The sequence below is a fragment of the Misgurnus anguillicaudatus genome, chromosome 20 (assembly GCF_027580225.2).
Source record: "Misgurnus anguillicaudatus chromosome 20, ASM2758022v2, whole genome shotgun sequence".
Classification (NCBI taxonomy): domain Eukaryota; kingdom Metazoa; phylum Chordata; class Actinopteri; order Cypriniformes; family Cobitidae; genus Misgurnus; species Misgurnus anguillicaudatus.
The window spans coordinates 33,225,676-33,249,403 of NC_073356.2; the positions used below are offsets into that span (position 1 = coordinate 33,225,676).

The 23,728-nt window shown below is 34.8% G+C and overlaps 2 protein-coding genes across 2 annotated transcripts in view; both read right to left on the reverse strand.

Annotated features, from left to right (window-relative positions):
* Positions 1–23,728, reverse strand: part of pdk2b (pyruvate dehydrogenase kinase 2b) — a 228,272-nt gene that overhangs the window by 36,085 nt on the left and 168,459 nt on the right. The window lies entirely within an intron of this gene.
* LOC129455779 (4-galactosyl-N-acetylglucosaminide 3-alpha-L-fucosyltransferase 9) lies at positions 17,318–20,656 on the reverse strand. Its single transcript, XM_055220538.2, has 2 exons — positions 20,392–20,656; positions 17,318–19,045 (listed from the first exon to the last, which is right to left on the reverse strand). Exon 2 carries the CDS (start codon positions 19,031–19,033, stop codon positions 17,816–17,818), a length of 1,218 nt encoding a protein of 405 aa, XP_055076513.2. The 5' UTR covers positions 19,034–19,045; positions 20,392–20,656; the 3' UTR covers positions 17,318–17,815.

Below are 23,728 nucleotides of genomic sequence, written 5' to 3' on the forward strand. Positions count from 1 at the left end.
TTATTATAGCGCCATATTGCCCAGCCATATCAGAGTGACTAACATTAGTATTTGTACACTGTAGAAAAAATCCGTAAAAATTACAATGTTATTGCAGCTGGATTGCCGGTAACTTACCGTAGATTTAAATCACAAGTGGACGACGTTAATGCCAGGTGTAAACGGTGTTCAAAACGTTTTGAGCTCCTCCACTTTCGACCACTTTCAACCACATCCAGAGGTGGTCGAAACCACTTTCGATCGGATCGCTTTGGAGTTGCGGAACGCACATGTGGTTGAATGCGTTCGAACAGCCACACGCGACCGCCTTCTCTCCGCCCATTTATCTAATCTGAGGTATTAAACACAAGTTTTACGTCTTTTTTTGACTTCTGGCGTGAACATTCGGTGAACAGCGCTATTTTTAGCCTTTCATTGATAAAACTAAGCGGCTGATCTCCGTAGTTTCGTTTTGAAAGCGTGTGAAAGTTGCGCGATCCTATTGAACATCCTATTGGCTCTACACAGCATTGCTGGTTAATACCGAGCCCCTAAGGTGACATTGGAGTAAAAAAATCTAAAGTTTAGTTTCATGTGCTCATGTGAAACCTTCATGTGCAGAATTTTTTTTAAGTTTAGTTTCGCATGCTCACGTGAAACTTTCGAGTGCGCACGTAAAACTATCGCGTGCTCACTTAAAACTTTCACGAATTAAATTGCATGAAATCGCTTTTAAATAAAAAGAATGAGTCTTCTGTTTTCTCCTTTTTCTTTCTCTAGATACTATTCAAATCAAATTATACACATTAACAACATAGGAAAAAAATACTCTGATGTTATTATAGCGCCATATTGCCCAGCCATATCAGAGTGACTAACATTAGTATTTGTACACTGTAGAAAAAATCCGTAAAAATTACAATGTTATTGCAGCTGGATTGCCGGTAACTTACCGTAGATTTAAATTTATGTTATTTACTGGCAAGAGTTTGTTCAAAGTTAAATACATTTTAAATATTAACAAGTCTTAATTTTTACAGAATAAAACTATACAATAACAGCCTCATGCAAAGCATTCTGGGAACCAGAAATTATCATCAACCTTTTTCTGTTTTTTGCTTCAAATTTTGTTTCTCATAATGTTTTGCGTAATGCTGTTTTTTTAGTTTTACTCTGTAAAAACAAAGACTTGTAAATATTTAGTGTTCATTTAACTTTGAACAAAATGTTGCCAGTAAATAACATAAATTTAAATCTACGGTAAGTTACGGGCAGCAACCCAGCTGCAATAACACTGTAATTTCTACAGAATTTTTTTTCAGTGTACAGAAAATGTTTCCTGTATCACAACAAACACTATGATACATGAAAGAACCAGAAGCACAAGTTAGAGTTTGATCAGTAACAAGCCACTGGTTCCAAAAAACATACACGGTGGGTTTCATAGTTACAGTAGCTTTATAAAACGAATCAATAATTTTCACCAAGGTGAATGTGGGATTCATCCCTCAATTATGTTTTAGATGTATACTGTATCAAAGCACCTAATAAATTTTGAGTACATGTTGTGCGCTTCTTTTTTGATAAAATACACAAATAGAGTTGCTATACTCACATCTTACAATGGCTTATCCTATAATACACATACAATGCAAACATAGACAGAAGCTGAGCCCAAAACTAAAAGGAAATGAAACCTAATTTAACAGCAGAGTGCTTACTTTGCTTTAATCCTTTAACTGCCACGTTTCAAATTTTTGTTTGCATTTCTTATCCTTATGTTACTAGTTAACACACGCAATGTATTTTTTTCAACACATCCCATCATTTTTTAAATATCGCCCTCTCCCAAATGGTTGCTATGTCACTTAAACAAAACATACAATGAAAATCAGAAAATATAAACCATAATACTATTTTTTTTAAATAAATAATCAAAATAAAATAGTTTTGTACATTAAATCTTCTTTATTTATTGAAGTATAAAATGTTAAAATATTTTAGGTTTTCATTTTAACACAGGAAATGAAATGTTTTCTTGTTTTTAACAATAAAAAATAACTAAAAGTAACAAAAATAAAGATATTACATTCTTTTTTGCATTCAAAATAAGAGAATGGAAAAGATAGTAATACAATGTTATTTTAGGTTAATTTGTGATCCAAGAAACACATTGTCAAGTGTGTAGCAGAGCCGGCGCCAGACCATAACTGACAAGGGGGCACGCGGCTTCCAACGGGGGGCACGCAATTAGCAACAATAACTTGCAAAAACAAGGCATTAAAACCAGGGTTCTAAATTAACACCCACCAACCCGTGTTAATTAAAACTTACCTGCCAGTTTGGCCAGTGATGCATAGTGCAAAATAATTTTTTTCTTTTTTTTGATAAATGAACATTTCTTCGTAAACCTACGGAGCCCCGGCCTAAGGGGACATGGAGCCAAAATTAAATAAAGTTTAATTTCGCGTGCGCACGTGAAACTATTGCGTTTAGTTTCGCGGGCGCACATATCTTCTTGGTGTGGCAGTTAAAAGGTTAAAGGAAAGTAAGCACTTTGCTGTTAAATTAAGTGTCCTTTCCTTTTAGTTTTGGGCTCAGCTTCTGTCTATGTTTGCATTGTATGTGTATTATATGCTAAGCCTTAAGATGTGAGTATAGCAACTCTATATGTGTATTTTATAAAAAAAAAGAAGCACACAACATGTACTAAAACTTTATTAGGCGCTTTGATACACTATAAACATAATAATTGGATGAATCCCAAATTCACCTTGGTGAAATAATTGATTCGCTATACTGTAAACCCGGTTTGGTTTTTTTTTGGAACCAGTGGCTTGTTACTGATCAAACTCTAACTTGTGCTTCTGGTTCTTTCATGCATGATAGTGTTTGATGTGATACAGGAAACAGTTTTCTGTACAAATACTAACTAGTGTTAGTCACTCTGATAGGGTGGGCAATATGGCGCTTTAATAACATTAGAGTATTTTTCCTTTGTTGGTAATATATAATTTGATTTGAATAGAGAAAGAAAAAGGAGAAAACGGATGGCTCATTCATTTTATTTAAAAATAAGCAATTTCATGCAAATGTCAACCTTACCATGAAAAAATATGTTTTTTTTACCATACTGATAACACGCATGTCAAATTTTGGTGGTTTAACCAGTGCAAGGTCTGTATTTAAGTTTTAAACAATTAAAATTATTTTCAAATAGGTAAGCGCAGCTTACAGAACTATCACATCCATAACGGAAAAATGTCACATCCATAACATTATTTCTTCTTCATACATGCACACACAGAAATTAAAATAAATATTATTTGTTCTTTGAGGAGCCGACCGTTCTTCATTTGTTGAGTATTGTTACTTCTGGTTTGTGCATTTTAATTCACAGAATTCCTACAAAGTATATTGTCTCCCAAAAACTTTTTGGTCACATCCATAACAAATCATCTAAAATAGAAAATGTAAATATAGACTGATTTTTCTGATGTCTGGGCCTTCTTTGAGAAATTGTTTTTATTTTTAGCTGAAATTTTGACATTCATAACATTGGAACTGCTTTATTAACAAATATATTAAAGGTATTGCAGAGGATTTTCTTTTTCCGGGTGGATCATCAAGACTATTGGTCCTCCTAGCTGTCAATCAGGAGTGTTGTGCAATTGCAAGTGGAGAAGGTGGTTCTTTTCTAAAGTTTGAGAAAATCCTCCACTACACCTTTAACATAACATAAGCTTTTTATATAATGCTTTATCTGCACTGTATAAAGTAAAAAGTTGGATCAACTTAAAAATTACTTTTTTTATATTTTTTTATTTAATTCACTTAAACGTTGAAAATGTATCAAATCTAGATGTAATGTTTCAAAATAGTGTAAAAACCTAAAGCTGTGTGAAACCTTTAACATAAATTTACATCATTGGCAGTCAGAATACATCATATATATTTAAAGAGGTACAACCAGCACAACATAGTAATTATGTGATATTTAAATGCAAATGTGAATATAAATAATTAAGCAGTGGTTAAAATATTTAAATGTTTATGAGAGTAAACAGTGTAAAATGACCAAACATTGTAAGCTGCACTCTCAGGTAGTAAATTGTTAATGCCCATTGTAACATGGTGACTTCCTATTTGATGATTGACTCTTTTTATTGTAAGGTAATTCCAATAAAACATTTAATTTCTTTGTTAATCATTGACAATCATGAATGACTGTGTAAAATATTTAAATTCTAAAACAAACAAATCACACATACAAAAAAAGAATAAGCGACGGATAATAGTGCTCTTGTTCCCAAACTTTGGTGCATATGACAAAATGTGTATCTAACATTTCCTATTACAAGCATAAAAAATAGGAACTGTTTAAACAATAAAAAAATACAACCACTTCTGTTGGTAATTGAAACGTTATCTGGTTTTACAATGGAGGAACTGACAGACAAATAAATATGTAAAAATGATTTAAAAGCGCATTTTTAATTGAAATGTCCTTTATTGGAATTGTTTACTGATATCTGACATGTAAGTTGGATATATGAGTTTTAGTGTTTGATTCTGATTGGTCAATAGCTGTGTTTTATTTATAATATAAACACAGCTTTGATCGCTGCACCCAACGATTCTGTTTATCAACAAAGATATTGGATATATAAACAAGACTGGGCACTGCTATTATTATAAATAGCAGAAAATGCAATGTTCAATAGTGCTGCACTCGCAACTAAAGTCCCGTCTTTCAGTAAAAACAACCAATCATCAAACTATAAAGACTCTAGGGGAGGGGCTCTGTACCTTCCAACCTGTGCGCATGCGCGGTAGCTAAAATTAGCATTGATGATTAGCCTTGAAAAACAAAAGCTATGGTAGAATTGATGTCAGTTTAATTGTTGGTCAGAAATTTGTTGTTTAATTGTGATTTTAGAGACATCTGTCTTGCACTTCCCTTAAGCGGCACATAAAACACGTGACGCATTCTGTTGCTGTTCACAGTCAGTCAGGGACTTTTTCCAGGGGAAGGAAAACTTCTAGTGATTTTACTTCATGAAAGTGGCATTCATCCATGTTATTTTACTTCTTTATTTGTATTAACTGTTTTATAAAAGCAATAAGGTACTCAAGGTGCTAATGTTGCATTGGGATTGTAAGATTAAAAATATAGGAATTTATTACTGCGTCACAACCCCCATTTCCATGCTGTACCATCTGCATTTCTGTGCTTACCATCTGGATTCCTGCTCTCTAAAAAATGATGTGTTGGATTTACTTAAAATATATATGCACCATTTTTGCATCACACTTTTTAAGTATTCCCAACTTTGATAGTTTTACTTAAAATTAACAAGAAAACCTGTTTTTTATGTACTTACATTTTTAAGCAAAGAATGTTGATTAACTCAAATATTTAAGTTGATATAACACATATTTCCTTGTTTATTTTAAGTGAAATTATTCCGAGTTGGGATTACTTGGGGTGTGATGCAATGATGGTGCATATATTTTGAGTAGATCAAACACATCATTTTTTTAGAGTGAAGTTGGAGCAATTAAGTATACCCAATTCAGCTAATCTGCATGTTTTGGACTGTGGGAGTGTACACAGAAAGGTCTCCTGAACAAAGTCTTTGTCTGACTTAGCTCTTGCTAGAATCAGAGACCTTTTTGCTGTGAGGAAACAATGATGCGCGCTAACCCACTGTGTTGCCCTCTACACTGAGCACACACTTCTCAATCATGGTAACAATGAACAAACATCATTTTTTTTCAAAATAACGCTAAATACAACATATAACTAACATTAACAACATATCAACATAAATAAACCCAGCAAACATTAAAACAGTCATCTTTTTCAGTAAATATTAACCAAAGAAGTGAACATGTCGCAATGCATGCTGGGAACTATTCAGACCATTGTTTTTTTTTAAATTGCTTGTTCAGATTACTCAATTTGGCAAGTTGGGTAAACAAATTGGACAAAAACCAAAAATGAAATTTGTTAACAGGATGATTATGCTTATTTCATTCAGTGAACACAAATTAATGAATTGATCCCCTTCAACAAGAAAAACTTTGTTTTTTGTTAAAAGAACATTTTGAAGTTGGATTTTTTACAGGGCATGTGCTTCACAAAATGGCTACGACAGATGTCATAATTTTTGGCTGGAAAGGCATCATGGGAAATCACGTGGCTCTATAGTTAAAATGTTATGCTAGATTTACTTAATTTTCATGCAATTGTTATAGTAGTTAGCATTACTTATGTTTTTTCATTTTATTTTTGGATACATTTAAGTTCACCTGGTAACTTAAATTTTTGTGTTACACATACTAAATATGTTAAGTAGAGGTTGAAAAGTTATAAATACTAAGTTTTTCATGTTTAATCTAATTACTTTAATAAGTTATGGTTGTTCAGCCAACGAATCGTTTTTTAGAGTGATGGGCTTACAAAGACTATTGTTACAGCTGTTCATTCAATACATTAGGGGTTAAAGGTGTGGTCTTCTGATTGGTCAATTTGAATGTATCAAGTTAGGTTTAGTCACATGGTCAAGAGATAGAGGTCAATGTTTTTATGAGCTCTGGGCTTTTGCATTTTGGCTTTTGCGTTGGCCTTTTCCCTTTCCTTTCTTCTTCACTGGGGTTCAGGCCATTGGTTTCAGTTCTCTTTCTTCTAAACTTTCTTTCTCTGTTCTCTATCTTATCAGGTAATATCTCACATACATTGGAAACAGTCAATTGTTTGTATTATTTACCAATTGTAACTTTAAGTCAGTACTGTAATTAAACCTTTTCATTTACAAATCTGTTGTTTAGTGTTGATTAAAACGCTCCATATTGCAACACAATATATTCATAGCAACGCTCCCAGACATATTGTGTCCGAAACCCGGGAACGATTGCAGTTTTGTTCTCCTTCCGAAACCTGAGATCCCTTACAGGATTAAGTCACTGGTTGCAGGCACTCGCATTATGCCTACAACGCCCTTCAGCTGTGACATATTCACAATATACAGCACAGCCTGTCATACCTTATTGTCATCCGTGACTTGTGTTGGCAAGGGAGAGACTGGGTTGTGAAAAAGCAGTTCATCAGGTCTTATTTCTTTTCCAATAATGAATCAACAAAATCGTATAAAGCACCCCTATACGATAGATGTGTAGAGAAAAAAGTTTGGCAAAACTATTGAATCTAAAAAAATTTAATCCTGCACACTATCTTATACTATATTATTTATTAAAAAACAGTGTGCATTGACTTAAGATATTACCACACAATCTCATACCAATACATTCTTACAAGGTGGCTACGTCATAATCTTTACAATCAACAAATCATACGGTTTTAGTAAGATTTGCTTTCATCCTGTGATGTTGGGGTTAGATTGGGGTTTGTTTTAACCCAGGGATGTCTGCTGGGTTGTTTCAATTCATAATCCAGGGTCATTTTAACTCAGCAGTGTGTCCAATACTGACCATCCCTGGGTTAAAACAACCCATCACTTTTTAAAGTGTATGTTTTTGCACCTCATATGAATTCGGCAACAAAATAGGTATGACATCATCAGTGACATCAGTCTGGATATTCAGCCTTGTTTTTGTAAATATAAAAGTGTTTTTGAGATTTTTGGACTTTTTCATTTGTTGTAAGTATAAACAAAAGGATAAACTGTGAATTCATGTATTCTTCCTAGAAACAAAACGTAAATGTGATCTTAAAGGATCTAGAGCAAACATTTAAACAGCTGGCTACTTTACTTTTATATCAGATATTTAGATATAAACTCAGAAATGGGCTTAAAGGTAGTGTATTTTTTAATAGCAGATATAGATTTGGGCTGTCACAATGATTAAATAATCGTCTCATCGCGATTGTTTGACCTCATCGCAATGTTTTTAGATCACCGCAATGATTGCACATCTCTCTAAAAAACACAAGGGGGGGCTGCAACGCATGTATAAACGAGACAGGGGCTGTTTCTCAATTCTAAGGACACGAAGAACAGACTTGCGTTCTCGTGGAGACTGGTCTTGCCAGGCGACCTTGGAAGAACAAACTCAGAAGGTCTCGAGAACACAGAACGCACTTGTGAGAATTGAGATGTGTGCGATCTTCCTGTTTGTCACGTGACCTCCTCAGATTTCAGCGCGCAAGTCTGCACTCGATATCAAGAACTCATCCGCGTCCTCTGTACTTGTGTTCTTGAGAATTGGAATTGAACTTCGACTGTTAATGATGTTAATGATAGAGCAAGGACACAAGATTGCTGAAGAACGCATATTGAGAAAGAGCCAATATCTGATGGCGCTTCTCAACTGACAATGTAACGCGATATATTGCAAAGCCATTCAATACAGTGGAAAAACTGCCAAAATGCGATAAGCAGGATGAATTGCCAGGTAAAACGTACATTTCCAAAACAGCAATTCCAAATTAAGGGAAGTTAAGGATTCTATTTTCAAAATAAATGCAACATTTATTTGTCAATTTTACACAAACTTTTTAGTAAATACAACTTACATTTTATTTGTTGACATTACCTTACAAAGCTATGTGGAACCCACTTGACGAAGTTTTTTTAAGTAAATACAACTTTTTATTTTTTTGAGTGTACGTTTTTATTTAGCTTTATTATTTGTATTTTATGGTAACTGTTTTATAAAAGCAATAAGGTACTCAAGGCGGTAATGTTGCATTGGGATTAAATCACTGGTTGCAGGTACTCGCATCATGCCTAACAACGCCCTTCAGCCGTGACTTATTCACAATGTACAGCACAGCCTCTCATACCTTACTGGTTATGTATATCCGTGACTTTTGTTGTCGAGAGATAGATTTGATTGTGAAAACTAGCCGTTAATCAGGTCTTTCTTATTTCTTTTCCAGTAATCAGTCAACAAAAACAAGAAAAAACACACCTGGATGATAGGTGTGTAGGAAAAATAGTTTGAAAACAATGAAATGAAATATTGCACACTATCTTATATTATTTCTTTTCCAGTAAAAATATCTTCAATCACATAAACGTCGCACACCTGTGTGCAATAGGTGCATAGGAGAGCAGGACCCGAAAGTCCAAATATTGACAAATAGAAAAAGAGAGGTCCCGCACACTATCCACTTGCAAAAACAGAAAGTACTTTATTGCAACGTTTCGGCAAAAATGTCTTAAAATCCTTTAAAAAAACAGCATGCATTTACTTGAGATATTTCCAGACAATCTGATGCCAATACATTCTGACAAGGTGGCTAATTCATATTCATATGATCTTTACTGTCAGAAGATTATAATGTTTTAGCTAGATTAGCTTGGGGTTTGTTTTAACCCTGGGCCATTTGTTACAATCACTGCCCTTGCCGTCCAGAACAAAAGACGTTGTGAGCTGTCTCTTTAGTGCCACATGGTTTATTTACATGTTGCTGCTGATTGGACTGCAGTTCTGACACACCCACCAAACAAGGTATCCAAACGTATCTCAAATCCCATCATTTTCAGGAAACATGCCGTTCAACCCGGAAACCGTAGCAAAACGTTATGCACCGGTTTGAACTTGAACGTGCCCCATAAAAATGGCTTTAAATGGTCTCTCAGTCTAGTTCTGTATGCTACACAATCATGGGGAAGACTGTTGTCCAAAAGACGACAATTGACACCTTGCACAAGTAGGGCAAGACACAAAAAGTCATTGCAAAAAAGGCTAGCTCTTCACAGAGCTCTGTGTCCAAGCACATTAATAGAGAGGCGAAGGGAAGGAAAAGATGTGGTAGAAAAGAAGAGTACAAGCTATAGGGAATACCGCACACTGGAGAGGATTGTAAAACAAAACCCATTCAAAAATTGGAGGGGGATTCACAAAGAGTGGACTGCAGCTGGAGTCAGTGCTTCAAGAACCACTACGCACAGATGTATGCAAGACCTGGGTGTCAGCTGTTGCATTCCTTTTGGGGTGGTTTGGGGTGCCATGTCAACTGCTGGTGTTGGTGTTTTCTGAGGTCCCAGGTCAACACAGCCATAAACCAGGAAGTTTTAGAGCACTTCATGCTTCCTGCTGCTGATCAACTTTGTGGAGATGCAAATTTCATTTTCCAACAGGACCTGCACACAGTGCCAAAGCGATCAGTACCTGGTTTAAGGACCATGATACCCCTGTTCTTAATTGGCCAGCAAACTTGCCTGACCTTAACCCCATAAAAAATCTATGGGGTATTGTGAAAAGGAAGGTGCGATATGCCAGATCCAACAATGCAGAAGAGCTGAAGACCAAGAGCAACCTGGGCTCTCATAACACATGAGCAGTGGCACAGACTGATCAACTCCATGCCACGCCTCATTACTGCAGTACTTCAGGCACAAAGAGCTGTACATGCTCATACTTTTCACGCTTTTATACTTTTCAGTTGGCCCAGATTTCTAAAAATCCTTTCTTTGTATTGGTCTCAAGCAGTGCTTCTCAAATAGTGGGGCGGGACCCCTAGGGGGGGGCTCGAAGCGACCCCAGGGGGGGCGCGTGAGACCCCGGGGAAAATACTTTTTCAGGAAGTGATTTTTTTTTTGCACTGTCACTTAAAGACATTACACCCCAATCACGCTGATAAGCCGCTTGAGTTTTTATTATTATTTATTGATTATATTTAATTTAATTTTTCAGTATCAAATGGTCAAAAAACATTATACTTTAAATAAGAATTGTTTTTTTTTTCAGGCAAATTGATGCATTTTAAGTCTTTTTTGTTACAGACTAAAAAACAATGTTAATAAAGTTATTCTTTGTTGTAAGTTGATCGATATTTCTATTTTTGTGTTTTCTTTAATGTTAATAAGGATGCAATGTTTTGCAGATGTGTCATTTTATAGACAAATTATACTATTTACAGTCGCGGCGGAGAGTTAGGGGGCGCGAAATGTTTACTTCTTCCTAGGGGGGGGGGCGTGACAGAAAATAATCGAGAAGCACTGGTCTTAAGTAAGAGTCTAATTTTCTAAGATTTGCTGAATTTGTGATTTTCCTTTCCGTCATCAGTTATAATCATCAAAATTAAAAGAAATAAACAGTTGAAATATATCAGTCTGTGTGTAATGAATCAATATGATATACAAGTTTCACTTTTTGAATGGAATTAGTGAAATAAATCAACTTTTTGATGTTATTCTAATTATATGACCAGCACCTGTTCATTTTAGAAAAGTAGTATTGTTGTAGTATTAAAATCTACATACTGTTCTTTTAATGTCAATGTTATCTGTTTAGTCCAACATAACCTCAGGCGTTGTGAGAACTGAAGTTGTTATCGTCTCTGCAGCCAGGTGAGTGTGATAGCCCCGCCTAACTGCGATCATTGAGTGCATGAAGTGTCAGCTTTGTACACTACAAATCATCGGTTCAATGAGTTCATCATCTGGGTACTTAAAGTGCACTTCTTATTTTGGACTTTTCTGTGTGAATTCATCACTCACAATGTTTCTACTATAAAACGGTGTGCGATTTGGGACGCACCTTATTTTTTTGTACTATCGAATTCGGCAAAAAAAGGTATGTTTTCCTATGACATCAGCTTGGATGTTCAGCCTTGTTGTACTGTATAAACAATGGATATAATTTTGCCCACAAAACTTTAAATAAGACATCTACCCTAAATAAAGTCTATTGCAACATGATCTCACAGAAAGTCGTGTTATAGCCACGAAAAAATTTATTTATTTATTTCTGTCCATGGCGCAAAATTCAGCTTGTCATTCGGCACAAATTTATAAAAAAAAAAATTTCATGTCCGTGGCACGACTTTCTTTTTCCTGTCATTTTACGTCTTGTTTTTTAATTTTGTTTCCCCTATTTTTAAATCATTGTCGCTTGGGGTTGGGGTTAGATTTGGGTTAGGATGTACTTTTATGTATTGGTTTCTACATGTTTTTCTTTTGCTTTTAAAACTATTCTCGCCTGGAGTTGGGGTTTGGGTTAGGACAGGGGTGTCCACTCCTGCTCCTGGAGGGCCGGTGTCTCTGCAGAGTTTTATTCCAACCCAAATCAAACACACCTGATCCAGTTAATCAAGGTCTTATAGGCAGACTAGATACTTTGAGGCAGGTGTGTTGAGGAAAGTTTTAGCTAAACTCTGCAGGACACTGGCCCACCAGGACCGACTTTGGACACCCCTGGGATAGGATGTCTAAAAATGTAACAGAAAGATTCTAGGCTAGCCCCAACCCCAAGCGACAATGGTAAGAAAATAGTAAAAAACAATGAGAAAACAATACATAAAATGACAAAACAAAGAAAGTGGTGCCACGAAAAACTTGTGCGAGTGACACGGAAAAGGCAAGAAAAAAACTAATTTCGTGCCATGGACATAAATTAATCACATTTTTTTGTGACAACACGGCTTTCTGTGAGATAAGTCTGGTCTATTTACATATACCAACTGATATCTCTCAATGGAAAGATGAAGTGATGCCTAAAGCACCCATCTGAAAAACATGTGACGTTCTGATGTTGTCAATAAGGAATGTAAAACATTTCTTATCGTTTATTTGCTCAATGCTCACAATCAAAATTGAAAGAATTTAGATTAAAACAAGATTGAAGAAGTGATTAAATATTTCTAAAGTAGCGAACATTTCCGAGATATCAAAATAGTTAAGAGTCCCAAATGCAAATGAACCTCTGTTTTAGTTAATTTCATAAAGCTTGATGTTTTTTTGTAATGCTTTGTGTTTTGGGTGTAGATATACGACATGCAGGTGTAGCCCTGCCTGAACACGCTGACATTTCTAATCCAATTTTTTTTAGGTACTACAGTATGCCAATTATTGTAGAAAGAGTAAAGCTCATTTTGATGCTCATTGTTTCACTGGGTGGGGCAAAAACGGAAAGGTCTGTAGAGACGGTGCCTACTTGTATTGTTTAAATGGTTACGAAACATTACTGACACTGAACTTTAGACAGCATCTGTGAATATTTATTGAAAATGATTTACAAGTTACGTCCATCAAAGGCAAAGAACTGCAGGCATTGTGTGAAGTATTACAGGGTTATTCTTGCTACAAGATAGACGTCGTATTTTGATAAACATCATTAAAAAGCTGCTTTAATGAGACAATTGACCTGTAAATGAAATTGATGTACCAAAGGTATTCCTATCCATTCTGGCACTTGCAACACATTGGCTAAAGTTCAATGGGTATTTCCATGTTGAAACATAACACCTGTGCTTACACAATGTTGTATGGTTCGTCTCTCTCTGACAAAGTCAAGTTTTTTTTAATGATTAACTTTAATGCGGATAATCAGTAGGTAATAAGGAGATATACATGTTTGTATAGCATATTATTGGACGCATGTGATAACCCTGAATTGATTAGAGGTAAAGGTTTAGTTTGTCATAAAAAATAAGCTGTTTTGGATGAACCTTGATGCAAACCTGTATGACTAACTGTTTCTTGAACGTACAAAAGATTTTCTGAAGCTTAAGAAAACTACATGCATATGTAAGGTTTTGACCTGTGATAAGTTGACATAACTTCTAAAAACAAGTTGAAATGGTTTAACTTCATTTTTTAGGTTAAAGTAACATAAAAATATATGTTGGTTTGGCAAAAATGCTTGATTTTTTTTACAGTGCACTGTAAAAATTATAAGAAATAAAGTTTAAATAACTTAAGCTAATTCAACTTAATTTTTTAAGTTCAACATCTTACCAATCAAGAAAGTTGAAATAATTGGAAATTCGAATTGATTAAACTTAAAAAATTAAGTGCAACAAGAAAATGTTTACAGTGCATGCGTAAATATCTGGATTTTATTCAATTTGATTTAACTTTTTTGCGATAGTAATTTCTCAGAATTTTTATTTATCATGGCAAGTATTAAGTGTACTAAAACGAAATATTTGGGTCATATAATTAACGATGAAATTAGTGATATTGATGATATGTGTAGGCAACGCCTTTAGACTGTAAAGAAAGATGGACGTAGTGTCCATGACATCACTCATAGGTTTCTAAAAATAGTTTCCAGCCATCTTGCATCACTCGCGGATATCCGAAAATAGCTAAAGTGGCGGGACTTGGTTGAAGCTGAGGTGGCTGGTTGATAAAACCACGCCCCCCCCCCAGCTCGACTCTAGTGATAGCAGTGGCAGTTCACTTGTCACTCAAGTGACCACGCCCTTAGTTATGCAGAACTTTAAGGCTTAATATAATTCAAAACGGATGAGTAACAAAAAATCATCACCCTCACAGTTGTCATGAGGGGCCAAATTTGCTATACATACCCAAACAATTTTTTCTACCAGGCTGTAAACCCAAAACTTACCTACTATAACGTTGGGCATTTTACCATTGAATCCTTTTTGGAGCCAGTTTAAATCACTTCCGTATTGGCTTCATCAGAGAGATCAGAAGGTTGCCCCTCGGCATGTTATATGCTCATGCAAATATGCAGTTAGTGTGAAAATGTTGTTGGTTCAGGTGAACATAAACCTTTTTAGAGCATAATATAGGCCTACTTATTTTTATACTGCAACATTGTGGGTTAAGTGTAAAGTCGTCATGAAACGGAAGTAGCGATTGTCTTAGACTTGACTTGAATTCTTCCATCGAGAACTGATGGGGTCGTTGGAAGTTGGGTCATGTTGCTAGCTAATAGAGTGCCGTAGGGAAGACGCATCCTTTATGCCCAACCCGGAAGTTAGCAGGACACTGGACCTCCTGCAAAAAAAAGCCCCTTAATCCCTCCCATAGACTTTTGGATTTATGCAAAAATAAGATCTGTGTTTTTTCCAACAACATAATCTTCAAAGATATTTTTTTTAATTTTCAAGTGTAATGCATTTAGCCAAATTTTGACTTTAACATTTATACAAGTTGTGTTCATCTGTGAAGACAAAACGCGCAAGTGTCACAAACTTTTGTTAAATACAGAGCTTATTTATTGCGATAATACAAAATTCTTATGGGAAAAACGTAAGGGATTTTTTAAGAAGGAACCAGTATCCCGCTAACTTCAGGTTAGTCTACAAAAACACGTCATCCCTGCGCACACTACAGGCTTGTTTGACTTCATGCAGCACTGGAGAAACGACAGGGGAAGGACGTCAAGTCCCACGATTCGAGAAACAATACAGAGAAGTTTAATTACGACTCGCTCTCGCTGTAATTTGGTGTCATTACCTTTTCAGTTCGTGTGGCGCCACATGAATTCGAACACACCTTATGGCTGCAATCTTGTCCCAGGCCCTGCCCTTGAGTCATTCCTCATGACTGGAAGTAAAAAGTGATCGTTTTGAGGAGGAGAACAAATTGTTTTTTAATTAAAGATTATTAGGTCACATTAATTCAAAACAAAATGAATGTAAAAAAATACAATATTTAAAAAACTTTATATATATATATATATATATATATATATATATATATATATATATATATATATATATATATATATATATGTATATATATATATATTTATTTATTTATTTATTTATTTATTTATTTATTTATTTATTTATTTATTTATTTATTTATTTTTGCTAATGGATCTTCAAAAAGTTGAATTGATTATGCATTTTAAACATTTAGGGGCGGTTTCCCGGACAGGGATTAGCTTAATCCAGGACTAGGCTTTAGTTTAATTAGGAAATATAACTAGATTTAACAAACATGCCTTACTAAAAACATTACCTGTGTGCATTTTGAGGCAAAACAAAGGGCACTGGTGTATTTTAAGATATGTTAGTTCAAGTTGTTTTCAGTTTGGACAGCTCTTAAAAATGTTTTAGTCTAGGACTAGTCTAATCCCTGTCCGGGAAACCACCCCTTAAGGTGTTGATATTTTTTTGTTACTGTTGTTAGCTGGCCTGCCTATGGAAAAGGGTACTGTACTATATACAAAACTTTTAGTTGTTTCATTTTGTTTTTTGGATGCCTGGTTTTTTGTGAGTTGTTTATTTTGGACTTTACTCCACAATGCTTCTTTAAATACCAGTGTAAAGGTTTATCTGCATTCGTGTTTTTTTTATTTCAGTTTATGTGAGCTTGGAGAGAGATCAAAGTCACACTAAACAGGTCTGAACTCAGACAAGGAACCTCACTGAAAAAAATGACTCATTGAATTTAATCATTTTTTTAAGGTAAGTGGTTGCAATCAATTTATTTAAATTTAAACAAAAGTTTTATATTTTGTTTTACTTTACTAATCTTTTTGGTTTAAATGTTGCTTAAATAAATTGATTGCAACCACTTACCTTAAAAAAAATTGGTTAAATTCAGTTTAATGAATCATTTTTTTCAGTGCTCTTATTGTGTTTTAAGTGGATCTTTTCATGTTTTAAGGTTATGATAATTTCTCCAAAGCTCATTTGCAGGTACAATCAATAAAATAACTTTTGTTAACCCATGTTTAGATTAAGCTTATTCAGAAATGTTTGTTACTTTATATCCCCTACAAGATTATTTTCTTAATTATATACTTTGCATTTAATGCCCGCTTCCCGGAATTGAGGAAAACAGGAATGACCTGAATTGATTTCATGTCATTGACATTAGCCGCAAGTATAGTTTTTTAAATGCTTTGTGTTCTTACACTGGTCCATCCGGTTCATTCTTTGCCTCCTTTCCTCGGTAAAAATATGCTATAAAAGATGCTCATCCCTAAATGATTGTACTGTAATAAAAAAGGCTATATGTCAATTATACTGTATTAAATTAACTATAAGTTAATAATAGTTATTACTAAAAAAATGAATATATCTTTTAAAAATCGACAAAGCTGTCTTTTTGAGTGTTTTCCGATCTTTTTGTATGTATGATTGTTTGTGCTATTCTTCTTAGTAGCCTTAATCTTTAAGCAATATGCATGTAAATTTAAACTAAATCATTTCAGTAAGTTAATACATCACGGCCTGACTAAATCTCGGATCAAGCTCAGCAGTTACTTAAGCTCTTAACACATGTTTTGTGAGCTAACATTGATTTGCTTGTCGTCTTTTTACAAAGTCAATAATTGCAGAGGCTTAAAATGCAGGAGGAATGAATATAATTGTGTGTTGATTGTTATGAACTGTGGATCGACTGCGTGACACAATGATCTGGGCGAGACTGAGTTACCATTTTAAAGTCATTGTGTTTGATCTTTCAACCAGTACAGCACGAGATGAGCCCTCAACTTCATTCAAACCACAGGCAAAATATTAGTAGGTCTATACAGCAGCAGAACCGGTTCTGTTAATGACTAATGCTATTTTTTTTCCTTTTTAATTTGCATAAACACATTATGGTGTTTGAGCTCTTTTAAACACAAGACAGACACTTCACTGTAAAAAGTATATATTAATAAATACTTTTATTCAATAATATAAAAAACACTTTAACCCGTAACCTTTCACATGATATTCAGGACAGATCAGGTCTTGAATAAAGTATAATAAAGGAGGTTTATGCTGTCTGACAGAACAATTGCATTACAGTGTATTTATCATCTGTGGCACAGATGATGAAGAAAGATAGACAGAAAATAGCCTTCAAAATAATTTTTCTTCAAGTTTCTTAAAAATGTGTTTTTAAAAAAAGTCTTCATGGTCCTACCACATTTTTATAATACATTCAAAACAAGTTCAACATTCAACCTAAACATTGCTCACCAGCCGTACATGGGACACCATTGGTGTGGTCTTGCCCCTATCATTCTTCACAACAAGTTCAACCAAGACTTCTTTGATAAACCAGCTAAACAGCATTTTGTTGCCAGTCAAGGACATAGCTATGTGCTGGTGCCAGCCCTGACCGACCCGGAAATTCATTCCGGTCCTTCCAGCTGAATATCCTCAAACGAAATACCAGCCGATGAGATCCTTCACTACCCTGTAGTTCTTAAATGTCCTAATATGTTCGCAAGACCGACAGGCATGTTCAACACCAAATGAACCCGTCTTTGCGACAAAATTTTCTCTCCATGTAAAGTACTGTTTGTAGAGGTCTTCGTTTGAATCCAAGTGTTTCAGATGATCCGCCAGTTCTTTCGGAGAAGGGAAATCATCAACATGAATAAAAGCTCCACTTGGGACGAACTGCTCGTAGTTCTCTCTAGACGGGCCAAGAACCACAGGAACCGTGCCAAGGCTGAGAGGGTTGTACAACTTTTCCGTCATGTAGTCTTTATGAACAGAATTCTCAAATGAAAGGTAGAATTTACAACTAGCCACCGTTTTTGAGTATTCTTCGCCACTAATATATCTGTTAAAGTGTCTACCGTAGGCTTCTACTGTAATATACTTCGATAACTCATTGTAGTATTGTGATCGTTTATAGTTAGCATTGTAGTTGCTTACTATCCAGCAGACTAATTTATCCTTGTGTGGTATTGTGTATTTTTTCTCCTCATCCGTGGCCTGTACCACTGAACCGTAGCCCACTGGAACGTCAGAATCTAGGCGGTAACTTGAAGTCAAATTGAACAGATTATTTAGTGTAGGATATCTCCCTGAATTGGTTGGAGACTCCATATTCCACCAAACCCATTTCTGGAAGGCGGGTCGTGGTTCTTGCGGCAAATTGGATGCGTCTCCACGAATGTCTCTGTGATGAAACATAACACCGTGAGCTTGGTTATACAGACTTTTGTCATCTGTTAATCGGCAGCCTTCAACGTTGAAGATCGTACAGGGTCCCAAGCCAAAAGAACTACCAAAAGGCCACATCCAGATTAAAATAAGGGTCTCTGGATCTTTCTTTGCTGTAGGCAGAGGTTTTGGCGTTGTAGTGGTTGTTGGCGTAGTTGTTATGATATTGTCGTATAGTTGTTGCATCTGCTTTGTGTCCAAGGTGACAGTGCAGTTGTTGTCTACATAAACGTAGTTCTGTATCTTAAGAGCACTGAAGCACATTTCTGCGCTGATGTTATCTTTCTGGGCTTGAGCAGCAGGGCATTTTAACCAGCTTGTAGTTGGTTTATAGTAGACGTAGAATATTGCAGCAAAACATGCCATCAAAAAGATAGCGATTGCAATGTTCTGGGTTCCTTTGGAGGTAGGTACGGACGTCATCTTTTATCTCCTCTGGGGGGGTCGAAAAGATTATTAGTTATTGGCCTCCATAAATGATTGTCAAGAGAAATCTATCTAGATTTGTGTCTATACTACCGTCTGGGTATTCGAACAGGGGAATTTTGGTGTTTATACTAGTGTACGGTCACATCTTTCTATACATTGATTGATGAAAAGTTGTTTTAATTAAATTGTTATAATAAAATTATATTATTTATTGTATTATTAGTAACACTTTATGGTAAGGTTGTATTTATTAAAGGGATAGTTCACCTAAAAATGAAAATTCTTGCATCATTTACTGACTCTGGTGTTGGTACAAACCTGTGTAAATTTATTTTTTTCGGCAAAGGAAGATGCTTTGATGAACCAAGCTGATCATGAGCACCATTCACTAACATAGTAATCTTTTATCCTACTATGGTTGCCAATGATAGGTGTGGTTACAAACATTCCTTAAAATATCGTTGTGTTCATCAGAACAAAGAAATGTATACATTTTTGGGTGAACTATTCCTTTAACATTTCTAAGTGCATTCGCTACAATGAACTATTAATCAGCATTATAGTTTTTTTAGCATTTAATAATCTTTGTTTATGTTGAATGGCTATACAATTCTTCATAGTTCATTTACTAATGTTAACAAGTTTTTATTTTAAATTAACATGAACTAAGATTAATAAATGCTAGATTATTTGTTAGTTAATGTTAGCTAATAACTCATGGTACCTTATTGTTAAGTGCTATGAAACATTATATTTGTTATATGAAATAGCTATATTAAAGTTGGATCAATTGGACATTTTTACTCTCATATGTTATTTTTCTATTGTAAAACATGACCAAGTACGCACTTAATACTTTATATGTATAGTTAACGATCTCGATATCAGGAAAAGTTATTGTATTCACGATATCTTCCTGTTGCGTTTCACAGACAAACCCGGCACAGTCGTCACATATTTCCCAATAGAAAGTATGAATTTTAAACACGAATTCAAGTCAGACGATATCAAAATGAAAAGGAAATCAATGACATTTCATTGTAATTTACATTAATATTATATTTTGGACTACAAAACTTTTTATTTTATTTTTATAATTTATAGTTATAGTTATAATAATAGTTTTCATTATATGAATCATTTATAGTTTAGTTATGATGTTCAAATCGTAATAATGCAAATAAACGCGTTTTCTGTCCACTTTAGATGAAAAAATTAATTTTTCCACTTTACATAAACACAACGCACACATCAAAGAAACTGCGTTATAATGTTTAGGTCGAATAAAACGAGCACATCTCCTGTTACTTATATAAAATTTGCAAACAATAGAGAAAAACCTTAAAACTTACCTCTGCCTTGGAAAATATTTCGATGGTCAACTATGAGAGAGGCACACCTGAATGTCAGGCGTTTTCAGGTAACTTTCTCCTCCCATACTGACGTGCTGATCATTTGCGTTTATGAAAAATCTGTGTAAGAGTTGCAGCATCGTACTCTCTTATGTATCGTAGGACGAAACGAAATGCTTTAATGGCTTACAGTGCAGATCATATATCAAGTCTGTACAAGACAACCTTGGAGACGTATTCACAGCGAGGGAAAGCAGCATTAGACTGGGAAAGAAAATAAATATCGTCATAAAGTGTTTTGAACGACATTCAAAGGAACAACATGGGTCAAAATATCGATAAGAATAGTTAAAAATTTTTGCGTCTTTTACAGGAATTAAATTTCCTTCCAAATTCCCAGGTAAAACTCCAATATTCCAAGACTTGTACATTTGTTTAAACAAATCAGTGCTTTTAACGAAGCTGAACCTTCTGTCAGGTGTTTTTTTATTTACTTTGCCTCATTCCCTCATTTGGGTATGCAACTGCCTGTTTGCATTGAGCGCATTTAGGTTGTAGCTTAACATATTAATTTGATGCTCACTTTAGGTTGGCAGTCAATGAGAAATAAACATGGCTTTGTTAAATAATGTGTGTTTCAGAGGATGTGAAGTTCCGTAAATTGAATATGTAACATAAAACAGCACCTATACATTTTTAACGCGCGTTTCAACAAGGAAAGCAACACCTTGAGTGTACGTGAGTATAAGCAACATGACATTTTATTTCGTTACCTCAATTGCATTACAGCGTATTTACATTAAAAAATAAGTCTGGTATCTTATGCTTAATTTTCTATCTGCCGTTTATACAAATAAAATAATTTCTATATCGATCTATAATTTTTATGTAACTTTGCTGTGGCTTTCATTGCTTAAAGTGTTAAGCTTTTGCGAACTGAATTTACCGAAAACAATTTCCAAAAATAAAATCCTGCTTTTTCAACCCACGGTTGCGTTAAATAGGCCTATGGACGTTTTCTAGAGTCATTTAACTCAATAGTTAACCTCCTAAGATCCGAGCTTTGGTTTGTCTTTTTTTTCATATTTCTACCAGCTATTTAGGGTTAGGAAGTACCAATAAATATAATAACCAATTTTTTTTCTTTGAACATGAAGCAGTTTTATTGTTTGTGTATAGCAGTTCAAGCTACACAGAATTAAGTATTATTAAAAAAATATGTGATGTCCACGTATGTCTTATATTTATCTCTATTTTTAACATGCTAAAACAACCCAGTATTTTTACAGGGTGGGCGTTTTTCACAAATCTGATGGTTGCTTTGCATGTAGACCTATGTGTCTCCAAACCTGTTCCTGAAAGGTGACTGTCCTTTATATTTTAGTCAACACACCTGCGTCAAAATTTTAGGTAGCCCTGAACAACGTAATAAGCAGGTTCAGGTTTGTTTGATTGGGATGAAACTGAAATCTGCAGGACAGGTGCACTCCAGGGAAAGGGTTGGAGACGCATGCGGCGTAGCCGGTTCTTAAAAGTGAGGGGACAATTACACAAAAAGCAACTGTGACATATAAGACCCAACAAATTCTTGAAACAGTGGTCTATCAGTAAAATTGATAAAAAATGTAGGACCAAAAATTATTCAGGCACCTTGACCTCACGGTCACCATGTTTATCAAATAATTATATAGCAAGCATACAAATAAACATTGTTTGTTTGTATAAAACGTATTAAAATTTAAAATAATATTGCATGCATAGTATTATATGACCTATAGTTTAGTTTAAATTAAGTAGATAAACACTTTTTGCGGTTATAAAAGTTAATCATTCAAGACGAATGATTTCTTTCTTCGGCAATTTGAACTTTGATCAGACAGCACACCTTCACTTTGAGGAAGTGCACGGATCGAATAGGCTATGCGTTTAATTTATGGCCGCTTACATTGAACTTAACCCATAGACTGTGCTTACCAGGATAATTGTGTCATTTTTAGATTTGCGTAAATGTGTGCGTTTAAGTTAAAGATAACATGAACTTAGGGTTTGCGCGCTGTCTGAAGCATTAAGATGCTGGTTTCCAGGCACGCGCTTCGAGTGTGCGAACGCGCAACATTTTAAAACAGTATGTGAGTAAATCAGTTTCGTGTTTTCTTGTGCTTAAAGTGTGATTTTAAACTGGCAGTCCCTAAAAGCATGTGAAACAGTCGTTTTTGTGACAGTTCTGCGCTCGCTGTTCCCGTTTCACAACAGACGCGCGCGCATGAAAGATGCTTTGCTCACTTCTGACCGGGTTAATGTTACTTCACTCAAATCTATCAGTAGCAAACATAAATAGGCTACATCGGCGGGAATGATGGTGGTCAGTTGAAAACTGATCTACGCCTATGCCATAACCTATTATTTATTCATTGGAGATGCCCTAGATTTTAAAGAACAGACAATGGCAGGTGTAGCCAGCGGAAGTATCAAAAAACAACTGTTGTATTGTTAATAGTGAACCATTATAACCATCATACGTGTTTGCGACATCATCATAGACTAGATGTTGTGTTAAGGAAGATGAAGCAACCTTGACGCAGATTACTTTGAGTGAACAGAGCTATTTTGAACAAAAATTCAAATGAAAAGTTGTTAGGTTTATTAAAAATGCAAAACACTCCTCTAGGATATGAGTTTAACTCGACACCTTGCACTTACTGCATAACAACCAACTAATCTACCTGTAACGTTGTTTTAGTATTATACAAACTTGTAATTGACTGTTATTGTATTTCATTGTTGGCACACATCAAGTACTTTTCATATTTATTAAATGATAATTTTATAACTAAAGTAAGACGTCAATTCATTTTATATGTAGACAAAATTAGTCAAGTGTCAAATGGGCTAACCACAGTTGCGGTATTTACCATCTGACAGAAAGGAAATGCGCCAGATTGTCTCAGCTCTTGAAAATCACAAAGCACTCTTAAGTAGACCAAGCCACTGTTCACAGCTACATATTACATTAAATTAGTTGTTAAAACCTTTTACATATTTATATTTTAATATTTTACCTTTTATTGGTGGAGACTGCAGTTTTGTATGCTATATAGGCTGTGTTTTAAATATACAAGATGATTGAATAACGTTCTTAAAATGAATAAAAAAAACGTATTCGATCTACTTCAATATGATTGAATCGTTTTTTTTTTATTTACGTTAATTAATGCTAATTTAATTTTAAGAAAACAACTTTTATGTAGTTAACTTACAGTAGATATATTAATATGGGACTGTTTCAAACTTACATTTATAAAGCTACACAAAAATAAATAATTTTTACATTATATCT

Coding starts and splice junctions, on each gene's coding strand:
- LOC129455779 (XM_055220538.2), bottom strand. CDS start 19,033: ATGACGTCCGTACCTACCTCCAAAGGAACCCAGAACATTGCAATCGCT.